This window comes from Micrasema longulum, unplaced genomic scaffold (genome assembly GCF_059751315.1).
Source record: "Micrasema longulum isolate JH-2025_06_02 unplaced genomic scaffold, ASM5975131v1 h1tg000409l, whole genome shotgun sequence".
Lineage (NCBI taxonomy): Eukaryota > Metazoa > Arthropoda > Insecta > Trichoptera > Brachycentridae > Micrasema > Micrasema longulum.
The window spans coordinates 60,544-79,476 of record NW_028277609.1 but is presented as its reverse complement, the minus strand read 5'-3'; the positions used below and the strand labels follow the sequence as shown (position 1 = coordinate 79,476).

Genomic DNA, 18,933 nt, shown 5'->3' with positions numbered 1-18,933 from the left:
ATTTTCCAACGCGGTTATTTACGACCAGAAGAAAATGGTCCCAAAATTTAAATTAATATTTTAGTAAATTATAATTGCACGTATTTATTTTACTAAAAAATAAATATCATAAATTGTCAGATTTATTAATTACCCGCTATTGATTTTCTATCAACACATGAATTATAAAAATCATTTCTCTTTGATTTCCGTAATGGAGGCAGTTTGTGTAAGAACACATGTCGCGTGATTCTGAGCCTATTAATTTAACATTTCCATCGCCTGCGGCCCGCGGCCCGCTGCCTGACGGGTGGATAGAAGGGTAACATTTAGGAATGTTTTCACTTCCCCTAAAACCAGATCGTTCTGTTTTATATCTTACCTGTCAATCGGGCTAATATTTTCGTAAATTTATTATTCAGTTTATGCTTGCTGCTGCCCCCTTTAAGGTTCGTATACACAACCCTTTTATGGTAAGATAATTATTTTCTTTAGGGGTATTTCAATTACAAATAAAAAATCTGACTATGGTGTACCTTCCGCTTCAGACTTGGTTATTTATTTATTTATTTATTTTATTAGGTAAACAAACATTATGTACATATATATTGCCAATTTCTTTGTATATTAGTGTAAGAAACTCATGCACACACCAAAAGAATTGTTTACACTTAATACAATAATTTAAATTATGTTCAATATAATAAATATAAATGAAACGAAATGAAAAAGTATTTAAATAATAAAGAGTTTGAAATAAGATACTTAAGCTTGAATGCAATTATTAAGAATAAATTTTACTGTACGTCTCACGCAACGCTATTCAAGAAAATCATATTTTTTAACTCGTATACTATTAATATTGATGTTTTTTGTTGATATTTCTTGATAAAACTCCATAGTTAATGATTATGATAAAATTATAATGGAACTTATCAATGAAACTTCTTGTTTTAGACTGTCAAAAATCAAGTATTGTGCTAACTTTGTCTGTTAAAATGTGTATTTCCCACTCTGTTGTATTTCGCCATGTGTTCTTTTCCCACCTTTAAATAATAAAAGCTTAATCCCAATTTCGGAACAAAAACTCCCAAAAATGAACTGTTTAGCAAACTAGTTGTAAATATTTGTTTCTGTCCCCTATTAAAATACTTATTTGATCTTATCTCCAAAATATGTTAAGAATAGTATAAAAACTGTAAATGTTGTAAACAATTCACCAGTCTTGAAGATGCCTACTTAGGCGAAAGAGCTTGTTGGTCAAAATAATAAAAAGTAAAACCAAACCAAGAAGTTTCATTGATAAGTTTATTTATAATTTTATTATAATCATTCGTATACTATTGAGTATTTCAAATCAACGACTAAAAAAATTATCGAATCGTATTCAATTCTTTTATCACCTAGTTAGTATTTTACTTTCTTACTGTATCAAGAAGACAAATCTTCCTTGATTCATTAAATTATTATCATTATAAAGTTAAAGTATTACTTTTTTACCATCGTTCTTTTATTAAATTTAATATGATGATACAATAAAGCCAAACAGGTTTTGTCACAAAATCAGAATCATTGTGATCATAAAAACAATATTGAACGATTTTTTATGTATTCTTTGAGTGTTCATCATCAAATTTAATTATATTAATTTTATTTTTACATAATATATGTTTGTGAAATAATTTTCAATCTTTATTCACTGCAGTACCACTGGCGCAGGTTACGGATACTATTATTTAACGCTGCTGCATAGTGCACGAGAATCATATAAATTTTCATATGGATAAGCTGCGCAAGAGCTTTGTAATGTTTGGGATTAGCCACTTAAAAACAATGCAAAGTAATTTAGCGTTTTGGTTTTTGTTAAAATAATACATTCAGGAATATTTGGGTACAATTGTTTATATGCAAACCTTTAGTTATTTTTCTCACCGTAAAATTCTTTATTTTGAAAATATTTTATTTTAATTAACGACTTATTTTTGATCGTTATTTTCAGATAATAAATTTATTATTAAAATACAATTTATCCGTTTCATTAATCATAGTTTATGATCAGTGATAAATAAAACACATCATTACTTATGTGATTGTGTATGATTAGAATTTTATTGAATTACTGAATATTTAATACGTCCACCATTTTCTAAAAAATATATATCATGTAATAAGTTTTTTATTATTTTTGTATTTTTATCAGAAAAGTACTTTATTATAGAAATTAAAGACGAGCGATATTTAAATTCACGCATTTGGAGTGATCAGTGACCAGTTTCGTCATCTTCGACATCTTCTAGACTGCTCTTCGAGAATTTGGTAGATATCACTTATCTTTTATTTCTATAATAAATTATATTTTCCATCAAGAGTTTTGCTTACAAACATAAATGTTTATTTATATAACTACAAACCGGTAGTTACAACGCTTCTACAGTTTTATAAATACTATGCCTGGCAGCCCCCTAGAAGATCGGAATGAAAAATTTATGTATCTTCAATTATTTTTCGCTACTGATTTGTCCTCTGATTTTTTAAAGAAGCTTTTCTCTACCTATTCTTATATGTAAAGAATAATAAAAAATTTAAAAAGTGTGTTGTTTAGTGTCCTCGTCACGGATAACCCCAGCAAGGTCACATTATTTTTATTATTAATTATTGTTTATAATGTGTACAAAAAAATTAATGTAAAAATTTTTCCCTGATTTTCGGCGTACAAAAAATAAATGAAAATATCACAAAATATTTCCTCCGTTTTTATTTTATTTTTTTATAATTGAATAGTTTTAAGTGTTTCAAGCAATATGGAACAGATTTTCTGCGATTCGCTTTGAGTTAGAAAAATTTTCGTCAGTAGCCTCGGTAATGGGTATTCGTCGGTACCTTCGGGTCGCCACTATAAACCGATTTCGGTTTTGGCTTCTACAGTTTTTCCTTAAATATTAAATGCCCCCATACAAAATTCAGTCCGTTTGTATGGATGGCTCCCTTCGGCCGTATCACGGGAACGACCTGGAGTAACTTTGAATGTTCGGGGTTTCGACTGCGAACACGGATTTACTTTCAGTATTCCCGGATTCTCGAATGCATCACCTATTTACCTTCCTTCGCCTTGTCCGTTTTGCGAAACTTAAAAATGGGTTAACGGCTCTTATATTCTGAATAATTTAAACAGAAATCGGTGCTGCGAATGTTTTTACAGTCACTTCGTTTTTAAATAATGGCTTCGAAGTTATTAATTTAAAATTCCTTTACCCTAAAATCTACCCTGACCATTCGTTGTTTTTTTCGTCGTAGATATTACTTTTCTTTTTACCTAATTAAAATCGGATTACCTACTTTACTAATACATTCAACTTAAAAATCATTTTCAAAAGTTTATTTGTTTTGACACCACCTTATATTACCTAATATCCGAGTTTTAGCCGAAGTATTTCTATCCCTTGTATACATTTTGATATATAATGTAGATTTCATTTTAGTATGCAAATGCATCAGCGAAAATGCTTTCGAGTATTCAATTCATAATTGAATGATATCAATATCTACTTTTCAAATAAGAATGATGTAGGTACGTGATTGCTTTTGTATCAAATTGAAATTAGTTGTAAAATAATATTTTAACGCCAGCGGTTACTGATACATATTAACTGTAAGTGGATGTTCACGAACTTTGTGTATTAATAATTAGTTTTTTGTTTCAGTTCGCAGAGTGTCTCCTCAGTTTTCCATTCCTCCGCCACCTTTGAGTGAAGTGATGTTGGGCGGCAACCTTACTCTACAGTGTGTCGCTGTAGGGTCTCCCATGCCACACGTTAAATGGAGAAAAGGTAACTTAGATAACACAATGATACCTATTATTACTCGTTCGCCCTCTTACAACACCTTCCAATTTATACGCATTATACACTGTTTTGCCTTTCTTGGCCATCTAAGACTAAACTTTCGCAGATAACGAAAGTGCGCCATAGTTTAATATTGGCATTTCAATAACGGATTATTGTGCTCGTGCAGTACTGCTAAGGTCCATCATAACCCACGCAATATTATCTCTGAAATTTTAAACCTCGCGTCAACCTTTGATCGTAAATTGGAAGTAAAAATAAAGTTTCATTTCTAATGAAACATAATTTTGTTCTCGCATCGCTTGAAATCATTACTTTTGATCTCGTCTCAATTTTCATTAGAGCAAAATGGTGGAAATGGTCCCATAAAATGGAGATTAAATCTTATAAATTAAATTGAGTATCATATCTCCGAGAAAACGTTAATATTATTCGATGAAATTTATTAAACGAATAAGGTCCCTTACAGCTAACTTCTCGGCTTTGTGATCAGTGTATTGAGAGTATTTTTACGCAAGGTCATATTTTAAGACCGAGAAAGTTTTCTAAGGTTCAAAGAAATATTCTTCGCGAATTTCAAATAAAACGTGCCTTATTTTTTAATTTGACATGGGTACAGGCAATAAATACGAAAACATTCTGTTTCTTTTACTGCTTTTATGAAATAAATACTGTATTCAGTTAGCGTTTTCCGCTAGTTAGAAACAACGCACGATGGGAATAATTATTACTAGAAACACAACAGCTGTGAAAATGTCATCAGATACCGAAGTCAAACTCGAATTTTCATTTTTTATGTATTCCTTTTTAGGGCACGCTCAAGACTTGACCCCGGAGGACAAGCTACCCATAGGGAAGAATGTTCTAGAATTGACTGATATTAGAGAATCGGCCAACTACACATGCGTAGCTGCAAGTGTTCTAGGAGTTATTGAGCTGACATCCTCTGTTAAAGTGCAATGTAAGTACCGCGCTATTTACTGGAAACGATGGTTTTATTTGAAGATCTTTTCAGAAAGTTTGTTAATGTAATCTCGTATATTACAGCTCTGCCCGGTCCGCCGAGTAACGTAAGAGCTTCAGAAATAACCGCCACTTCTGTAAGACTTACGTGGTCCTTCAATGGACCCGAAGATCCTCAATACTACGTGATACAGTTCAAACCTAAATACGCCAATCAAGTAAGTTTACATGTTTTTTTTACAAAGTCAGTTACTCTCAATTCGCAATTCTAAACATTTGTTCCCATATTTTAATCGTATATTATAATTATTCAGAATAATTAAAATTTAAGTTGTTTTTCTTCCTATCATTTAAAAATTTCATATCACCATTTCTGCGTTTTACTCAGATGAACTAAATTGAAGACCTTGTTTTAAAAACTTAAAATGTCACAAAACTACAACTTTTCTACATTGTTTAGACTGAATACCACGGTTTTACTATGGTTTTTATGGCTTTCAATGAAATAAAATAATAAATATATTTAAAGTGCATTGTATAGAATATGAAAAGTTATCAATATTATGTTTAAACATAATTAATTATTAAATAAAATGTTAGTGTAACACTTTCTGTTTTTAGACAAAAGTAAGGGCTTTATGGTTTTTAACGCCAACTAATAAAAAATAAGCATGAATAGTTGAAATAAAAATACCGGGTTTTCAAAAACTCGTATAGTAGCCGAAGTCGCAGTATTTTAATGTGTAGAAATATTCAGACAACACTGCTAAAAACCGAAATAAAATAATATCCGGAACACCTCCGAGCTGTTAAACAATGAGTGATTTTGGCGCTACATGGTGGTAGAAATGCTAATGAGGAACTTCAGCCCTACGGGAAATTGAATACAATAAATCTTTTCTTGCCCGCGATAAAAATTGAACCATTAAACTGTACAACAAAGTTTCCTAAAAATGTACGAAAAAATCTATATGTTTGTTAATAAAAACAAACTTCTTTGAACGTCGTCACATGAATCAACCGATGATAAGAGAATTAAGTAAGATTTCCGGTTTGCTTGTCGTCAACGAACCAACGGGCAGAACTAGTCGAGAATAATCGGTAGAGAACCTCTGACGTCACACGCGGAGTTATCTCAGAAATCCAAAACTTTAAAAAATCATAGCGCTGATAATACCATATGTATTTTTTTAGTGTTAGCTGAGTTTAATAGTCTATTAACAAATAAAAAAAATAAAAAAAACCGCTGAACTTCCTCATCAAAGGATATTTTTTGTTTATTCATACACATTGATGTGGATAAGTGCTGTTCACAAAAACACCTTATTTTTTACTGACTTTGAGGTACTAGTATTACCATCACTCCATATCCCCGTAGGGGTGGGCAGAGAGAATGGACCGCCACACACGTCTGGCCTACAAATTTAGCTTCTTCCTTATTCGTACATCTTTATATGCATGGTCTTCGGTTCTGCCTGCTTTTGACAAGAACAGACTTAAGATTTTGAGAGATTCTTTCTTAATTTTATTTTATTGAAATAAACGGCACTAAGTGCCTTTTAAATAGACATACATGAAAGCATAATTATAAATAATACAGAGCATTTAAAACAATATTATTAATTAACAAATTAAGAAAGTCTAAAAAAGATAAACTTTATTTAAAAAAATATATATTACCAATTATGGAAGTATCGATAAAAAATGATAATTTGGTATTAGAAATACTTTGAACCAGTAAAAAAAAAACTAAGAAAACAATTTTGAATAATATTAAATGATAAAAAAATCTATGTATTATTATTTAAAACTAATATTTAGGTAAAAAGTATATAATGATGTAAGAAAAAAATGATGAAGAGAAATATTTTTTACTTATAAATAAATTCAAGAAAAGAAACGAAAAACGAAAAAAAAACACTAATAGAGAAGTTTTCACAAATTTTTAACAATAGTAACAAATAGTTATCTAGAACTTATCAATTATATATAAGTAATCTTATCGATTATAGCTGACTCAGATTTACACTCGTCTGATTTCATCATTCGTAACCCTGATTTCCATTGCATTAATTTCCCACATTTGAGATACTTGCGAATTTTGGGTACCTATATTTTTTTTTTAATATTCGGAAAAAAACGATTGTATGGAAGCATAGACAGAATAATAAAATCACAAAATATAATTTTGGAAAATTTTGGACATTCGATGTTTTTAGAACGAGGTCTTCAATCGCTACGTGTTCATTAAATATTCTACATGCATTTGTGGGCATAAAGTCAGTTATGAATTCGCGTGGGCTTTTGGCAACTAAACTAGTGTGGGGCCATCCCAGCGCTAATTTCTCGTACCGGCGAATGATTACCGGCTGCGAAGTTCATCGGTCCGTGAATAATCTAGGCATACAGCGAAATATCCGGCATCATCACGATGTACTACGCCGTGAGGAACCTGTCGCCGTACACGGAATACGAGCTGTACGTCATCGCCGTGAACAACATCGGCCGGGGACCTCCCAGCGCTCCGGCCATCGTCACGACTGGCGAAACCGGTAAGTCCTTCTAACTTATTTCGATCCTGTCCGCTAACTTTTAATATTACATTTTCACGCTGACCGAATGGAAACTGAGTTGGTTGATATCCTATTTTCCTATCTAAGAAGATACGGTGAAATATTCTCACAGAGTTCAAATTGTTTTATATATTTTACTCTCGTTTCTCCCAAAAAATATCGAATTCTTTTTTATCGTAAAAGATTATCGAATAAACAAATTTTATATTGTGGTTGCACGGAATTTTAGTTTTTCTATCTGGAAACTAAATCAGCAAGTTACCAGTAGTAAAATTAGTTTTGTCATAAAATTTATTTGATTATTTACATTAATAATCGCTCTCTTTTTGAAAACTCAAAATCAATTTCTACAAAAATCCCCATATTTCTTTCTTGTTCATCAATTCGTAGGTCTATTGATAATGCAGAAAAGTGTGTTTACCAAATACATGAAATTTATGTCCCCGAAATGTTTTTAGAAATTCGTTAAATTCTATAATGTAAATTCTATTTTTTCCCAATTTCTCCTCCTATCAAACGGCATATATTATTACGAGAGTTGTTGTCTTGTATATTCTCTCATTCGTTATTTCCTTGTATACGAATCTAATAAAGGTATCTTGTTATTAATTTTACTACCATCTATGTTGTCTTCTTTATTTAATTTCAATTTCATATTTAAATCCGAGAACACTTTATTTAAATTTATTAATCCTTTTGTGTTATTAAATTATTCTACGTAATATAGGTGGTATATTTTATTAAAATGAAAGGCAAACAAATGTTACCTAGCGAGCTATTTATTTACCTTAGACTTGTTCATTTGACTTTGTAATTCAAAAGACCTTTACGCTAGTCTTCTTTATTGTTTTAGTACTGAACTGGTTTCGGCTCCGAATAAAACCCTTCAACAAACACACTTAACCTTTGAATATCTTCGTGCTAATCTTCTACAACACTGTTCCATTAATTTGTTATTAGAATTAATATATCTTCCCAGTGGTTTTATTCCAACTCCTTGAAATAATATTACTCTTCTCTCATACAAAAGTCAATATTTCACATTTTCAATTTTCGAGACTTGATGTCTCCAAGTATAAACCGGGCCTTAAATTTTTCTATTCCCTTAAATTTTTGTATTCCAAAAAGTTTTTGCCGTTTGCGAGCCATTTTCTTCCAACGCGAAAAGTTGAAAGTTTGGACTTGTAGTATTGCCAAGTTAGTAAAACATTATCTTCGCCAGAGGAACTTCGCGAAATCTCATTTTAAGCGAAATATCGTAGCTTCCCGCGTGATCTTTCTTCCCCTTCACTGTTTCCTTATCCGACAGGGCGAATTCTTAATTGAGGCCGTTCAGACCAGTGACCGATGCTTTTAACTGCATTTTTGTAAATAAGTTTTATCTAACCTGTTCACTATAATCTTGTAAATAATATCATCTCCATGTGTATCACCTAACAATGTTTATTTTCAGTATGTTTCGAGGGTTGTTATATATGATATGGTATTTAACCCTATGATTGCTTATAAATACGCTTTCTTCTCCTCAACGTCGCTTGTTACTCTTCGTACGATGCATCAAACAATAATTTGGTTATGGATATTAAAAGTTCTTTACAAATATTGAATGCAGATCTTGCGGTGTATGAAATGCATGTTTACAGATCTTGAGAAAGTAAGGACATATGATATTTTTGTGTTGCTTCTGATATTGTTCCGAGCGCTTGATATCGAGTCGTGTCTCCGATAAACAAAAGCATGCTAAATTTGATGATTATATATTTTTATTTCCTCGATGCTTGGAAACGTATATTTTTATGTCACACGCATTTAGCGTGTATTGTAAATATTAATATTTTGTCCATTCGTTTATTTCGGGTGATGTATTTTTTGCTAAAATTATGCATTCGCATAAAATGACAATGCATCGCTTTACTAACTGGTCTGTGCCTGTTTATTTTACATACAGAACTGGGAAACTCCTACATTCATACAATTAACTATAAACAACGAACATCACCGTAAGACTTGTTCTAGTTTTTTTCTAAATTTGGATTATATGGGAGATTATTCTGTAAAAGGCACTACATTTGGTCTAGTGGACATATCGTTTCCCAGCTCTGTTTGTACATGACCAAGAAGTGGAATGTTTTTGAGATGAGATATCGTTCTTTTCCATGCAACTCAATCGCGATCATGATTGATTGTTTTATCACGGGCTGTCGCCACCGTCTCTACGCTTGATGTAAGTTTTTCATTTATGTGGGTTTGGCCGTATTTAAGTTCTTATTATATTTCGTTTTGCACATGTTCTTGTTGTACATAATGTGTTTTAACTGCAAGTTACAAAAAAAACACCTATGCATGATTTTCAATTACAATTTCACATTTTCTCTAACAAATATCGTCTGAATCATGTCAATATAATTCAATAAATAATCTCAAATATCTATGTATAACTCAACTAATTTAACTTGGCTTTTAATTTCATAAAACCAACGCCTCTTTATGTATCAACCTATCATTCACAACGTGTGTATATGAATTGTATTTTTTATTACGAAATACTGAATACATTATATATATATGTAGAAAATTAAATAAAAAAACATTTTCACATACTTCTTGTGCCTATTTTTGAATAAATCTCACAATACGTGCATAGGTGTTTGTTTGGTTCATATTATTATTTACATGCACAATTTTATTTTTATTTACTAGTGTAATGTACATATGCTTAATAACTTACAGGTGCCTAGCACTTGATTAATATATTAAATGTGATTAGTGATCTTTAAAAATTAACTTGCTTGTCACTAACACGTGTTTTCTTTCTTCCATTTCCTCATGCAGTGGATTCGTCTTATGGAGGTGCCAGTAAGTTAACCACAGTTCTGTTATTATACGTGTACACTCAACAAATTACTCATACGAATGTTTAATGTATTTTATAATAAATATATACTAAAATGTTTCCTTATTATCTGTATCCTAATACATATTTAATTTTCTCTAAATACACGGTGCAAGGTACAAGTCGTATTTTCTTATCAAACTTTAAAGATTCAAAAAAAAGTAATGCATCACACGATGCTTAGTTATACAAAACCACCTTAATATGTCACTTATTAGTAAAATGTATATAAACACCTTACCTACTACTTAGTTATCCGGACGTATTCAGAATGAATTATTTTCTCCGAATACAAACAATATCTATGTAACTTCAAAGATACTCGGTATTAGTTGCTGACATTTAACGATCGTCAGAAATCTAACATACAACTCGCGACATTTGACGATTGACATTTTTTTGCAGCTTTACGATCTAGATTTGTCGCAGCTTGACGATCGTCAAATCTAGATGCGACAAATCTAGATCGTCAAGCTGCAACAAGATGTCAATCGTCAAATGTCGAGTTTATTTGTAAGCACTATCGTGCATATGTTCGCAGTATAAGCTGCACAGCGAAAAATATGGATATTTCTTGAGACTTATAATGCAATTTCAGAATGGTATTTTTTGACAAACTCCTTTATTTAATCATCTGATATTTTTTTCGTATGCTTTTTATAAATATTTTGTTTTGCTTTTCATAATTTTCAATTTATATTTTGACGCCATTTTTCTCACAATTTCATAAGATGATTCGGGCTGTTATTTTCGTTTTGTCTTGTGTTTATGAATGTCTTTCGTACAATTCTGCCCGCAATAATGTAATACATCTCTGTTGTAATGTGTCAATCGTCGGATCGGATGAAATCCAGTCCTTGTCTGCAAGTATTTGAACAAGCTTAAAATGTTGCTGAAAATTTCTAAATAATTTTACACAGATGTCAATTGAATAATATCTACCAGATATTAAACAATATAAAAGTGCTTAGAATTCTTTATTAACGTTGCTAAATATATTATCATATAATATTTCTTTAAGTTTACCAACCACTATAAAATTTAAATAATTAAACCCGATTTTATAAACACTTTATTTCTATTATATATTTTATTAAACGATATTTTTTCTTTTTATATTAAATCTTGATGATCAGTATTCTAGCCAATATGTACGTAATTCGGCGTTTGCCGAAATGGAAACAGATTTCTGAATACCGTGTGATTTATTTGAGTATGATAATTTGCCTTCGGGGTTTCATCTTCACCAAAACTCGGATAAGAATATTATACACACCATACGCCACGTGACGTCATTGGTACCGTAATTTGAAATAAAGTCAATCGTGCGGAGATAACACCATCATATTTTTATTTGTCACAAAAACGGTTTTAGTAGATTTTTACGCCTATATAAAAAAATCCCTGCAGATTTTTTTCTTATTCACTAGTTACTATACTCAACAATATTATTATTTTGTAGTGTAGTGGATAGCATTGGCTTCCACGTTTAAGGTCCTGAATTCGTATTACGCTATATTTAATTTAATTTATACATTATAATTTATTTTCCCATATTGGACTGCTGGACTGGTCATTTTTCCTTCGTGTTACAATTTAAAATCTTATATTGAACATTTTAAAAATACCCGTATTAATGTTTTTATTGAGTTTGCGTTTATTTTGTAGAACTCGTTATTAAAATCTTTAATAATAAAATCAAACAAAGATTCGAGTCTACTAATTTCGTTTCTTTTTGTATTTTTTTAAATAAAAATCTATTCAAACTTACTTTGAACAAACGCGCTCGTTTAAAAATGCCCTCTTAAAGCGAAATAATTGTAATCCAACTTTGCGTTTTAAATTTATATATATATACATACATATATGTATATATATATATATATATATAACAGAAATTAGCAGACGGAAAGAAGTGTTTGGCTTTCATGCGGGAGGTAAACTGCGGTAACATCTAATATCACGAATTTGAGATTATGTCGAAACCAAATTTTTCGTCCTCTATTAGGAGGTAAACATCCTAATTTCTTTGATAACAAAGATTTTTTTTATTATAACTCCACACCACATTACACTTAAGGGACAGTGAGAAAACATACAGTATTTAGAAAAAAAACTCTAAATAATTTGTTTTGCAAAAAAAAAAAAAAAACAACATTTATTACACTCATCTACTTATTTTAAAAAAAAAAAAAAAAAAAGATTCAGCAATTTCTTGAAAAAAAAATTTTTACTGTTTATCAAAAGTTTATGCTAATTTTGTATGATAATAAATGCATGAAAATTAAAACCCAATATTGATTTACACGCACCCTTATAACTATTTATTATTAAAAAAACATTCAACTATACTATCCTTACAAAAAACATTGATAATGATTAATAAATAACACTTACTTTTTACTAATTAAAAATAATTGTTTTTTGTCTGTCTTGGATTAAAAAATCCTTTAGATTAACTCTTGTTTTTCCGTACAACATTTGAAGTTGTACCATAAAAATATTTAAGGGTAAACAAATGTATCTCCGTGTCGAGCATTAAAAAAGTCTAGAGTCTAAAAAAACATATTTTAGTGTTAGAACACATAAAAATAACATATTCTAGAAAACAAATTTACTTTAAAGCTTCTCATTAAAAATACCTAATGTTTAAAGTATAAAAAAAAACTAATTTGTCTCTCCTGAAAGTAGGATTTTTAGAGATACTGTATTTTACCTCTCGCATACGGATCTTACGATTCATTTTAATGTTGTTAACCCTGTATTAAATTATAAATTATGTTCCGCAGAGCCCGGAACTGCACCAAGAAACGTCCAAGTAAGACCATTGAGTTCGAGCACCATGGTTATTCAATGGGATGAACCGGAAACTCCTAACGGTCAAGTTACGGTAAGCGCGAGTTAAAATATCCCCTTTTTTCACCCCGAAATATCTGCGCAACCTGAAGTTAAACAATTCATCTCATTTTCGCCCCGTTCTTGACCAATTAAAATCCCGGATTACACCCGGAAACTGATGATAGTTCGTAACAAAAGAATTTGAAATAATTGCTAAAGTTAACAAACTAGCGGTGGCAAGCAAGTTTGAGTGTGCCTTTTCCGGGTTTTATCCCCGTATGGAACGCGTTTCATTTTCCCCATTCGAATGATTTACGTTTTGCAAAGCCATATTCTGCGGTAAACTAAATAACACTACAGCATTTGTTCACATATTTCATTATGTTTTTTTTTCAGGGCTATAAAGTTTATTACACGACAAACCCAACACAGCAAATGCAATCCTGGAACTCGCAAATGGTAGGTTTTAAAATCACGGCAATTTATTCACACTATTTAAAATACAAAACTGACGTGTGTGATGTTATTTCGAATGTATTTTATTTTTCAGGTCGATAACAACCAGCTAACAACTATAAGTGAATTGACCCCACTAACTGTGTACACAATTCGCGTACAAGCTTTTACCTCTGTCGGGCCTGGACCTTTGTCCGCTCCCGTTCAGGTCAAAACTCAGCAAGGTAAAAAAATATTATTTCAATGAGGAAGTTCAGTCGGTTTTAAAAATATTGATTTATTATTTGTTTATATACTAAAATCGTCGTTATCGACTATCAGCGCTATGATTTTTTAAAGTTAATTTTAAAATTGCTCCGCGTGTGACGTCACAAGTTCTCTTCGGTGAGTTCTACTGATTGGTTGATTCGGAAGAATCGGTGACGTCGTTCTGAATAGTTAGTTTTTATTAAAATCATAAATCACAAAACTCTACTAGTAAATCCTGGTCGTTTTTAAAATCTCTTGGCGCCGGTAAACCTAAGATAACATTATCTTCAACTGTCAAACTAGACGATCTCAATACTCACTTTGCTACACCTCCACTAATACTGGATGTCAGCACTAAATCCGACACTCTCCGACGTTTAAGTATGGCAGCTTCTTACAATTATCCACCGTTTTTATTTTCTTCCGTTCAAGAAACTGATATACAACGTATTTTACTTTCTATAAAAACCAAATCTATGGGCAGTGATCAGCTGAGTATGAGATTGATACACTTTATTTTTCCTATTATCTTACCGGTTATTACTCACATTATAAACTTTTCTTTAAATACTGGAGATTTTCCTGAAGCTTGGAAAAAAGCATTTATTATACCACTTCCCAAAATTTCTTTACCAGTTTCTGTCAAAGATTACAGACCCATATCTATTCTTCCAATTTTTTCCAAAGTCATTGAACGAGTTGTATATAATCAGCTAAATAATTATCTATTGTCAAATAATCTTCTTGATCCCAATCAATCAGGTTTTCGTGCGGGCCATAGTACAACTACCGCTTTAATCAAGGTTACAGATGACATTAGATACGCAATGAATAACAAAATGATAACCTTGAAACATTACTCGACTTCAGTAGCGCTTTCAACTCTGTGGATTTCGATCTTTTGTTGGCTAGACTTAAAACACTAAATATGACACAACCGGTTATAAAATGGTTCGGATCGTATTTACGAGCTAGACAACAGTGCATCAAAACACCAGATCATCAATCGGAATGGGTCGATATTGCCGCTGGAGTACCTCAAGGTGGAGTTTTATCACCATTACTATTTTCCCTGTTTATTAATCCGATTGCAGATTGTCTCAATTGTTCATATCATCTCTATGCAGATGATTTACAATTATACCTTCATTGCAGACCTGAAAACACCAGCAAAGCAATAGAATCGATGTCTAAAACACTAAATTGCGTGTCAACATGGACAAAAGAGTATGGTTTACTAATAAACCCGTCTAAAACACAAATTATGTTTGCAGGTAGTCAAAGATTGCTCTGTAAGCTAGACATACCTTCACTTAATCCTCTTATTGTCAATGGTACCAATATTCAGTACAGGAAATCCGTAAAAAATCTAGGAGTACTAATGGATCAACATCTCTGCTGGCGAGCTCATACTAATGAATTAAGCCGCAAAATATTTTTCAGTCTACACTCACTTAGAAGGTTGCAAAAATTCTTACCCATTAGTACTAAATGCACTCTTGTACAAGCATTACTACTACCCATTCTAGATTACGCTGATGTTTCCATGACTGATTTAAGCTGTGAGCAACTCGATAAACTTGAACGACTTCAGAATACATGCATAAGGTACATTTTTGGTCTTAGGAAATATGACCACATTTCTGATTATCGTAGGCAACTGAAATGGCTCAAAATTAGACAGCGGAGAGACTATCACTCCCTCTCACTTCTGTTCAATGTACTTCATAGTCCTAACGCTCCTATATACCTGTGTGAAAAATTTCAACGCTTATCAGTTCATGGTTTACCTCTTCGTTCTCATTCTCAAGGCACTCTCTTAATACCCATACACAATTCCTCTTTCTTCTCTAACTCATATAGTGTCCATGCGGCTCGACTGTGGAATCATCTCCCATCCACCATCAAAGATGTTACTACATTATCTCTGTTTAAATCACGTCTGAAGAAACATCTCCTTTCTCTTCCTTAATCTCTCCTCCTTTCCTTTTTCCTCTTTCCTCTTTCCTCTTTTTTCCTTTTTCCCATTGAGTAATAGTTTCGATTTAAGGTAATTTATAAACAAATGCGTTTATTTCTATTTTTATATATATTTAAATTTTTAATCTTTTTTTTCTATTGAATATGTACTGTAACTTGAATTATAAAAATTAAACTTTTTTTTATTGGTTGGTTGGAAGAAATTGCCATTTGGCAATAAGCCCGCCAATGTACAAATAATCATTATGTACAAAAAGTTAAATAAATAAATAATTATTTTTACCATTCATTTTCAAGAAACTTCGCCGAACAATTTAACGCTCTAATTTTTACCGCGCAAGAAAACATAAATTTGTTATATCCGCTTTCCCGTAGTACTGAACTTCCTCATTGTGAAATTACACGATTCTGTTTTATTCGGATTTCGTGATTGCTTGAAATGTTTTGATTTCAGGCGTTCCTTCGCAACCCTCGAACCTCAGAACGACAGATATTGGCGAAACGTCAGTCACTCTGCAATGGAGCAAGCCGACTCACTCCGGAGAGAATATTGTCAGTTACGAACTCTACTGGAACGATACTTACGCGAAGGAGAAACACCACAGGTCAGTGTATATTTTATGGGAGCTTTTTCATTTTCTTTAATAATTCCCATACCTTATATATTTTTATCTGTGCGCCACAACAGGCCAAAAGACCCTATCACAGTGGTGAACGCGGTAAACATCCAAGTTTGTAAAGTCTCAATGTATTAATTGTGATCTGTTTCACTGGGGATCGTACCCGGAACTCCCTTGGCATGAGACAAACATCTTAGCCTTAACTTTGACTACCGCTAATCTCGAAATCTTTGTGTATAATAGGTTTAAAATTAATTTTCAGATATCTAGATAATAAGATCAAATGAAAATACTGTTTATTTAAAGATTATACATAGTCTGTTACAAGTTTCAAAGTATTTTTTTTTCACATTTTTATGTTATGCTTTTAGTCTTCAATTGACATTTTCAAACTCCCTCTTTAAAATAAAAAAAAAAAAAATTTTTTAGGAAGTCTTTATCATTCTGTTTATATTAGTGTTTTACTGTAGTATTCTACAAATTAAAACGAGTCAAATACATTCCTATCGTGCTAAAATCTTAATGTTGCACAGTAAGTGTTTTGAGCCCACCATTACGATGTCAAATGATGCCGCTTTATAAAAAATGACGCTTAAGCCCTAATTCTAAACGGTACTATTTTTCACCACAATAGTCCTTTTGGTCTGTTATGTTGCAAAGAAACTACACTATATACCATACATATGTGTATTTTTCCCCACAATACATTTCTTCCCTCATTAGACGCATCCCGATCTCGGAGAGTTACACCCTAAGCGGCCTTTACCCCAACACACTGTACTACGTGTGGCTCGCGGCGCGCTCGCAGAGGGGCGAGGGCGCTAACACGCCCCCAGTGCCGGTGCGCACCAAGCAGTACGGTAAGGATCGACACCACCTGCTCTCGGCGACTATCCGAGCCACTTACACACATCACCACACTGACACGAAACACCTTCAGGTCTAGAGATCTCGCTTACTTCATGTCCAAAGGGTTGAAATTCTTGACTCCGCGACAGTGCTGCGCACATTGGTCAAATGTTTTTTTTTTCTACCGAATCGTAATCGAGTCTAATTATTTTTAACCTAATAACAGAATTCCATAAAAAAAGTTACGTTTAATAAATTATTTGGGACGTCTTTAGGTTGAGTTTGTTTTTATTCTGGGTCGCTTTAAATGTTATTCTTCTACTTTTTATTCGAGTCGGTACGTATCGAATCAGTATGGCGTTGTTTGTCTCCTGACAGACAGTATGTCTCTGTCAGGGAATAATATAGGTTTCAAGTACGTGTAGTATCCCCAAATGCAAAGCAAACTCCATCCGCCCGTCCCGCGTACGCTTGGGAATTCCGATTGGAAAGCTTCCCGCCATTGACATGGGCCTGATCTTCCACTCTTTGTGACGTCGCATCTCGCCAGACCTAATACTGCCTTATTTTAATCGGCATCGGACTATTCTACCCTCACGTGTAGGATGATTTCACGCTGGAGTTTACTTTTATCCAATAAATTAAACGTATAAATAAATGACTAAATCATCATTTGCGTGAGGTAGTAAAATATTCCTAGCATTTTCTCCTCTAAGCGATTTTTCGATAACTTTCTTTAATTCCTCTTTTCGTTATAATAACTTTATTTTCTAATTTCGATGTTGCCTAAAGTCGTTGTCTTGTGAGTACTCGTGTTAAACATACATAATTATGATGCTTTCTGTGCTATATTTTACTCTGCTTTAAATATCAAATCAATGTTTACTATCAGTAAATTGTTATTTCATATACTGTATCAAATTTGAATTTGTTATTTCTAGGGTCAACTTAATCTAAAAATCATACTTATTCGTATTTTAATTGCAAATTATAAGAACGTTAAAACACTTCGAATACAGTTTGCTGTTAATTAAAATAACAGTATTTATATTCAGTTAATTACCATGTCTCTATACCCAACCGGATTTAACGTGCAGCCAAATTGTCATCTAATGGCCAATATTTTCTTTAGCTTCTGATTTGAATAAAACTGCAAACGCTTTCGCGATTGCGAATTGACCGATTTGTCGATTCGGGAACATACGAATTACCCTGATCGATCACAGCGCCTCGACTGTCTTTCACACTCGGTAGTATTTCGCGCAACATTTTTCACACCATACATAATTCAGTGAAATTTTAAAACTGAAATATCCCACGTATTTCGAATTGTTTACGAGAAACATTGTTCTTCGTTCTTTGTTTTTTTCGGTAAATATAATGTATATCCTCGGAATACAGCGAGGTAAATAATACCGAAGGCCGCATTGCTATTCCATATTCTATTCCATCCGATCTATTCAATTTTCCTGTTCGAATCTATCTATACACCACGTGCTTACTTATCCCATCTTCTTCTTCCCATTATTATTTGGCAGCGGGAAGAATGAGACGGACGTATAAGGGCATGGTCGTGAATCCCCCGTGACAGCATCACGAGCTACTGACGTGGTGACAGTTTCACGAATGAGAAAAGTCTTCAGTGTCGTCTCGTCGATGAGGAAAATACCAGTCAAATTATAACTGACGTG

General features: G+C 32.4%; 1 protein-coding gene across 4 annotated transcripts in view; it reads left to right on the top strand.

The window, feature by feature from the left end:
- Positions 1 to 18,933, top strand: part of Lar (tyrosine-protein phosphatase Lar) — a 66,806-nt gene that overhangs the window by 31,305 nt on the left and 16,568 nt on the right. For 2 of the 4 annotated variants that reach the window (XM_088226119.1, XM_088226117.1), the window contains exons 3-12: positions 3,681 to 3,806; positions 4,633 to 4,782; positions 4,869 to 5,002; positions 7,186 to 7,336; positions 10,190 to 10,213; positions 13,040 to 13,140; positions 13,485 to 13,547; positions 13,639 to 13,768; positions 16,228 to 16,378; positions 17,117 to 17,253. In XM_088226119.1, the coding sequence (XP_088082245.1) occupies positions 3,681 to 3,806; positions 4,633 to 4,782; positions 4,869 to 5,002; positions 7,186 to 7,336; positions 10,190 to 10,213; positions 13,040 to 13,140; positions 13,485 to 13,547; positions 13,639 to 13,768; positions 16,228 to 16,378; positions 17,117 to 17,253 (1,167 nt within the window). The remainder of the gene's footprint in view (positions 1 to 3,680; positions 3,807 to 4,632; positions 4,783 to 4,868; positions 5,003 to 7,185; positions 7,337 to 10,189; positions 10,214 to 13,039; positions 13,141 to 13,484; positions 13,548 to 13,638; positions 13,769 to 16,227; positions 16,379 to 17,116; positions 17,254 to 18,933) is intronic. The other 2 variants (XM_088226120.1, XM_088226118.1) reach the window with 1 other exon arrangement.